Source organism: Myotis nattereri (assembly GCF_964212035.1).
Source record: "Myotis nattereri genome assembly, chromosome: 3".
Lineage (NCBI taxonomy): Eukaryota > Metazoa > Chordata > Mammalia > Chiroptera > Vespertilionidae > Myotis > Myotis nattereri.
The window spans coordinates 145,841,919-145,849,853 of record NC_138077.1 but is presented as its reverse complement, the minus strand read 5'-3'; the positions used below and the strand labels follow the sequence as shown (position 1 = coordinate 145,849,853).

The window sequence follows — 7,935 nt, the reverse complement described above, 5'->3', positions numbered from 1 at the left end:
ATGATATAAAAACTTAGATTATAAATAGCATACACTCCACTTTTAATTTCAGTAGAATGAATTAAAATTAATTAATTTTAAAATGTACTGTTTTGTTAATGATAGAGCAACAAGAACTTTCTTGCTAAAGCTCATTGTTTTAATAAAAGTAAATCATTGATTTCTGAAGTGTTAGCTGTCAACATCTGGTAGTATAATCACCAAGCTGGCCATAAAAGGGCTTTACCAAAATACAATTCATCTACTTTTCTTATTTAAATCTAAAAATTATAGTGCATTATGTAAAAGATAAAGGACGAGGAGCCAAATAATTTCTTATGTCATAAATAATATACTTTAAAAGGTCTACACCTTGTTTTCAATCAAAGGCACTATCTGAAGAGTAACAAGTTGCATCATGAGCCAAGAAAAAGTTGTTTTCTTTCAAAATAGCCAGCCAGTTACTTGGGATTTGATGTCTCAATTTGTCATCAAGTGCCTAATATTTATCAATAAAAGGGTAGATGTGGTATAAAGTTACATCTTTGACTTCTTTTTCCAGGATGAAAAATTTACCACTAATTTTTAAAACAGTGGTTGAAGTATTTTCTTGACCTAAAGTTCTGTTTCATCACCTCAATGCAATTTCCACTATATTTAGGTCATTTGTAAGCCTCTACCCTTAGTCTTTCAAACCAGGGTGGCAACGACGCCAGGAAGGTGACTAGCCCAAGGGAGTAAGTGTGTGTTATTTTAATTTATTATGAGTTTTAAAAATTTATTTCATTCGCTCCCCCCAGGCCCCAATATTCCTCAATTCTGTTTAACTGAGTAACATTTAAATGACAAAATAATTAAAATCTATCAAGAAAACACTGTCAATGTCCCAAAGTCTTAATTTGAATAAAATGGAATCAAATCAGAACACAGTATCCTATTGCATCTTAAAGGTCAGGAAGATTTTAAACTCTTCTAAGGAGTACTGGAATCAAAGATCTTGAATGAGAAGATTTTTTCTTGTTTTTCACTGTCCAAATTACAAAGGTATCAATCAATTAAGGTTTACTTACCGTGATTCTTTTAATACCTAATTCCAAATCAGTTAAAGTACTTAAGAAATTCTCTAAGAATATCTTTCAAGGTTTAGAATTCAAACATGATTACAGAAAGATGTTCTTTCTTTTAAAGTCAGATGATAACATTGACTCAATGAGGCATACCTTAAAGGTCAATCATACACACTTTAAAGGGCAGTGCTGGGATTTTGGAATCATTTCTTTCTCCATTTCCAAAGACATAGCTATCCTTCCAAATCTGTCTATGGTGTCACAGACTTCATGATACAAAATAGCTGGCACACGTTTCACTTTGAACAATTTTGAATACAGGATCCACCAGGAAATTTTAGGTTTCCAAACTATTAACTCAACAGCAAAAGCAAATGGTCTGATCCTCTATTAAGACAAATTGAAGAAGCAAGCAAACATTTTAGAGTATCTAAATCAAGGGTCAGCAAACTTTTCTCTAAAGAGCCAGACAGTAGATAGTTTAGGCTACTCAGCTTTGCCACTGTAACATAAAAGTAGCCATAGACAGGATATAATGCATAGCTATGGGTATCCAATAAAAACTTACTTATCAATATTGAAATCTGAATTTTATGATTTTCATGTAACAAAATATCCTTTTGATTTTTTTTTTCTTCAACTATTTTGAAAACGTAAAAAAGCTTTCTGCTTGAGGTCATGTAAAGACAGGGAGTTGGCTGGAATTGGCTCGTGGGTGCAGCTGCTGACCTCTGGTCTAGATCATTCAGATTTCTTGATGTGGGTGTCAAAGCAATCATGAGGCCATGAATCATCTCATTTCACTTGAACATCAACAGCCTCTAGGCTGACAGTAATGAACCCCAAAGCACCAGTCAGGCAATTCTAGTAGAGTAGTATCTATGCTCAAAAGCTGTGAAGTGTGATTTAAACTTATTTAAAATCACACTAATTATCAGAAAAGCAGGGAATGGAGAAATTCATTAGCTGAACCTTTTCAAACACTTTGGCGTCAGAGAGATCTGCATTAAAATCTTGGTCTGCTACTCACCATGTGACCACAGGTAAGACATTTAAGCACTAGAATTTAGCCTGGTGCTACGGACACAGCAGGCAGGTTCTCAATCTCGTTTCTCAAGCCAGTAGCTAGCACAGGGCTTCCTGGAGAAGCCTAATCCACGGAGATGCATAACCTTAATTCCTGGTGTTAGACAGAAAACTAGTTTTGTCTCTTCTACTCCATTCTGTAATATGCATTTTTTTCTGCAAGCAACATATTGTGCAAAATTGTATCTCTATACTAAATCCAACCTTCCCATCTTATCCTCCAAGGCTATTTTTTTCATAGGATGCTGATGAAAATGAGAGTAGGAAGCATCCAGTGAACATATTCTTGTCTTTCCATAGTGTAAGTGTAATTTGGGTGTTTCCTCCAATTTATTAATGATAGATACTCAGTTTCCTAGGAAAAAATAGTCTAGATGATAAAAAAAAAGGGAAGAATTGGTAGAAAATAATTCTTATGGCTTTATCTATAGATTAGTAATTAAAGAATCTGAAGATAATGATTTGTAGATATTATTGTTCGGTATCTTGGACTTCAGTCCATTGCTTAATTTATATTAAGTAGAATATTAGCACTAAGTAATGTGTGCTATAACTTCTTTAATCATGGACAATTAGTTTCATACATGTGAAGTTAAAAGGTCTTACCAATAGTGTTTTTGAGCAAGCATCAGTTATAAATCTGCTAGTGTTGAATGCTAAGCAAAGTACTAAAACTATTAAAATATTAGTGTTTGGTTTTATTTTCAATTTCCTTTTAACTTTGTATTTACAGAAGTCCTGTTAGAATGCTGAAGGCAGTCACTTTGCAACATGTACATTCTCCATATAAAATGATGTTCAATGTTGGGTGATGCAGATTTATAAATTATGTACAAAAAACAATATATTTGTAGTTAACTTACTGCACTAGATAATAAGCAATATATGGAAGTATCATATGATATGCACATAAAAACTAGAAATTCAAACGGAACTTAAAACTCTCAAGACAGTTAACCCTTAATTTGTATTTAAAACATTATATGGGAAAAAGACACTGTGTTTGGGAACTTTCAGTGGTCTACTAATAAAGCAGTAATTTCAATTGGGGGGAAAAATTCCCTCAAACACAAAGCATAAGATAAATCTGATGTGTGTCTTGGTCAAATGTTTGTAGACAGCTGCCCTGAAAACAAATTGATAAACATAAATATACAATTTGTTTACTAAGCATAAAATATTGCACAAGAGCAGTTTTGTCTGAAGAAAATTAAATTTTCCATAGTTCAGAACTTCAAAATGGTTTCCACATATAGATATAATTACATTTTCTACACAAGAAACATTAAGATTCAGTAATACTGCTAGAACCTTATTTTTCACATTAACCATAGTCCAGTCTACTTTATGGCAATGGTCAGTCAGTGGTGACGGTTTGGCAAAGATCAAAAGGCAGATAAGATTGAAAAATATATATATGTACATATGAAACAGATATGTCCCCAAAAACCCTTAATCATATAACTAATCCTTTAAAAAAATCCAGTCTAGTTCACAGTGATGGTCAGACAGTGGTTGAGTACGATTCTCTCTTTCTTGGGGGCTGTTCCTTTTGATCCACTTGATTGCCCTCTCTGGTCTCCATCACACTGTCTTCTGTTTCGCTTTCACTACCATCTGCCACAATGGGGTCTAAAGACATCGCGCCAGACTTTCTGTGCAAAGGAAAACCAATGCCACTCTCCCGCAAGGAATTCTCTATGAGATCTTCATCAGAGGAATGGGATGAGTCATCATCTCCTATTAAGTGGTTGACAATGTGGATTCCATCAAAAGGGGGTTGGCCCAAGAAGCCCCTCTGGCCTTTGAGGCATCTGAGCTGTCAAAACAAAATCCAAGTTAATACAGTCACCCGGGGGAAAATACATACACACCTCACCAAGAAAGCAAACATTTCATGTTTAAGGAAGATGAAACATTGATTTCCTCCTATTTATAGATAGAATAATAACTACCAATTTTTGAGCAACTCCTGTGTGTTACGTAGTCGGCACATAATGTGTTATGTTAACTGAATAATTACAACAGTCATTATGGTAGATTTTATTACCCTCATTTCAGAGATTAGGAAACAGACTCAGGTAGAGCAAGTTGCTGAGGACACATAGCTAATAGTGAAGTTTAGAATCAGATTGAACTTTCATTTTACTAGAGGTAATACAATGAACCCCATGTACCCATCGCCTAACACAATTAACACAACATCAATAATCTAATTACAGTATACCTCTCCAGTCCCTGGATTATTTTGAGGTAGAGCTTAGATATCCTATCAGTTCACCTTTAAATATTTCAGAAGATATGGACTTAAAGGCCATACTCCAAACTATCACACTGTCTTTTAAGAGCATGTCTCCTTAAGTCAGTGAATCATGAAAATAATTTACAAATCATTAAAATTTGCTTTAATGTCCTGTTACAATATCCTAAGAACTACCACACCACTATCACTCTGTTAGAGCAGGAATGCTTCCTCCCACTAAGTTACTTTCTCCTGTGGGGGGAATGCCAGTAGTGTGTAACGTTTTTGCTTTCTTTCCCCTCCTCCTTCCCGGGAGGAGCGACTTCCCTCACCATCAAGTAGGGGAGAGCAACTGCACGTTTTGCTCAGCTCCTTCTCTTTCCATCTTTGAGAACCAGGTGGTTTCTCTATTCCTGGAGTTTTATAGGGTGTGACCCTCAAGGAGGAAGGGTTGTGGAGATCAAATGCTACACTTTACTGGTGGGCAAGTCTGACTAATTCTAGAGTTCACATTGAAAAACCCACTGTCACAAATCTAAACCACATCCTCCAAACCCAGCTTTATCAGAATTTAAGGTTATTTTTTTTCATCATCTGTCAATCCTTTGCCTAAGTTCCTTCACATTCCCACCCACCTCCATGGATACTACTACTTGTACTACCATATAATTAAGACATTAGCTCTGTCCTCAAGAGTTTATGCTTTAAATGTAAAATTTAATTTTGATATTGTCATGTGTTAAAAAACGCAAAAATAATAATAAAGAAATAATTAACTACCAAAATCTGCTTTGATTATCAAGAATTTTGCTGAAATACACTGCATTCTCCTACCCTTATCATTACTGTCAATCTTCAATTTTGTTTCTCAGGGACAAATTCCTGGTCACTTACTATCTTTCAAATCTTGATAAAAGCAATGTGAAATACTCAGGAAATATTACATACACTTTCAAAACTAACGGTTCCGAGAGTACAGACATTACACGTAAGCTTTGCCATAACACCTCCCAGCTTTCCCTACAGACTTCCAGGAAGATGTGAGGAAGCCCAACGCCTCCCTGCTGGTACAGGACCACAGGACACAGGAGCGTGCTGGGACTCGGCACAGTGATGTCTGTGGCAAACTTTCACCCATAAAGAAATGCACGTGCCCTCGGCGGAGAGAACAAAATGATCGGGAGGTACATGTGACCAAAATAACACCTTTCTCCTTGCGGGTCAGGAGGGGTGCAGACTTGGAGCTGACAGACAGCGAGCACCACAAAGCCTCCCCATGGCTGTGCTACCCACTGCATTACAACGGCCACATCCAGGTTCTGATGCAACATCCTATCACCGCATTGCAACACATGAGTTATGGCTCCAAGTGTTAAATTCAGTCAGTTAATCTCTTCCTTTCTCTCTTTTCCCCAGGCCCCTCTGAATAGATAATATGGAACACCTGATTCCTTCTTCCTGGCTGCTGCAGAGGAGGAGCACAGCAGGGGAACCACAACTTCCCAACTGTTTGGAAAGTTGTAGCTTTCCTCTGCTCTAGCAAAACTTACTACAATTAAAACACTGCAGTACATCAGATGTTAATAAGCCGTCTCAAATGTTACATAAAACTAACTATATGTTGAGGGTCATTTCCTCAATGTCAAAGGAGATGCAATTAATGCTGCTTTTTTTTGAGAACTGCTAATATAAAATAGCAAAGGCATAGAGGAATTGTTTTGGTGGGCAAGAGAAAAGGTTAAGGGAAGAGACTATTTGGTAAAACTTAGTTATCCCCTGGGCCTAGGAGGAAAGGGGACACGGGCAAGGAATTACAGAGTACTACGTACCCAGGTGTGACCTGGAAGGGCTCGACTCCAGGTGGGGATGTCCTCCGGGACCCCTCCTCCTGTGAACTGGGACTTGACTGGAGGAACACCAGCGCTGGGCCCTCTACAGTACAAAGTCTTGGTTGTTTAGCTCTCAGAGCTGCACTGCTTATCCTTATTACTATTCTTTTAGGAACTAATTATATTTAAACAATACAAAAAACAAGATATTTAATCTTCTCCGTCCAACCCAACCCCCCAAAACTTTCAGGAACATTATTGGTAACAAACTTAGATTAGCATATCTCTAAATATGGCCCACTGGCCATCTGCATCAGGATAACAGAGGATGCCTATTAAACATGTAGAATCGTTTCCCAGATCTAAGGAATGGAAACTCGAGAGTGAAATCCCGGAGCCTACATTTTTAACAAGCAACTCAGGAGATTCTGATATCCTCAGTTTGAGAATCCTCTATTCCAACCAAATGGAGCCGAGTCACAGAGGACTTACCTGAAATGGAACTCTTAATTACTCAGGACAAAAATGCGGCTGAACTATGGACATCTCCTGTGTGTGTGTCTGGTATATACCTTTCAGCAGCATAACTAAGCTAGGCCACCTCCACCATCCAGAAAGCAGCAGTCAGTTTAAACATTTTTCCCTGAAACTGTCTCCTGGTAGGGTCCAGGAATGTGTATGTTCAACAAAACTGAACTGTTCTGCCCAGTCAGCATGGCTCAGGGACTGAGCGTCGACTTACGAACCAGGAGGTCACAGTTCGATTCCTGGCCAGGGCACGTGCCCGGGTGGCAGGCTCTATTCCCAAAGGGGGGGGGTGTGTGCAGGAGGCAGCCTATCAATAATTCTCTCTCATCATTGATGTTTCTATCTCTCTCTCCCTCTCCCTTCCTCTCTGAAATAAAAAAAAGAACAGGATACTCTAAAAAGAGATCTTAAAAACAAACAAATGAAAAGAGATCTTAGACATACATTTCTCTGTCATGAAAGACATGAGCTTTGAGATTGAAAAGTCCTGTGAAGTACCTGGGCACAAAAAAAGAACAAAGCATCCAGCCCCAAACAAAAACATCTACACTAATAAAAGAGAAAAATGGTAATTGGCGTACGGTGATACCGTTTTCATTGGCTAATCAGGGCTATATGCAAATTAACTGCCAACTAAGATTGGCAGTTAACTGCCAACAAGATGGCGGCTAATTTGCATATGTAGGCACAATGCAGGGAGGCGAAAGGGAAAGCAGGAAGAAGCCCCCTGCCACTGACAGTAATCGGAAACCCAGGGGGAGCTAAGAGCTGGGGGGCAGGGCAAAGGCGGCCCTGGGGCCGCCTTTGCCCTGCCCCCCAGCCATGATCGGAGAATCAGGCGCCTTTGCCGCCCTGGCCAGTGATAGCAGGAAGTAGGGGTGGAGCCAGCGATGGGAGCTGGGCACGGTCGAAGCTGGCAGTCCCAGGAGCTAGGGGTCCCTTGCCTGGGCCCAAAGCGAAGCCCACGATCACGGCGCCCCCCGCTGCCACTGCAGGTCCCCGCTCCCCGGGCCGGACGCCTAGGCCAGAGGCGTTAGGCCTGGGCAGGGGCGGAGCCTGCAACCGCGGGGAGCTGGGGGTCCCCTGCCCAGGCCTGACACCTCTGCCGGAGGCCTCAGGCCCAGTCAAGGGGCCGATCCGGTGATTGGTGATCGGAGGGTGATGAGGGTCAACTCCTCTGGCTGAGGCATCAGGCCTGGGTGGG

At 39.7% G+C, this 7,935-nt stretch overlaps 1 protein-coding gene across 1 annotated transcript in view; it reads right to left on the bottom strand.

The window, feature by feature from the left end:
• Nucleotides 1–1,693: 1,693 nt before the first annotated feature.
• EVI5 (ecotropic viral integration site 5) overlaps nt 1,694–7,935 on the bottom strand; it is a 216,487-nt gene continuing 210,245 nt past the window's right edge. Inside the window, exon 20 of the mRNA XM_081087754.1 lies at nt 1,694–3,951. Coding sequence (XP_080943880.1) covers nt 3,637–3,951 — 315 coding nt within the window. The 3' untranslated portion in view covers nt 1,694–3,636. The remainder of the gene's footprint in view (nt 3,952–7,935) is intronic.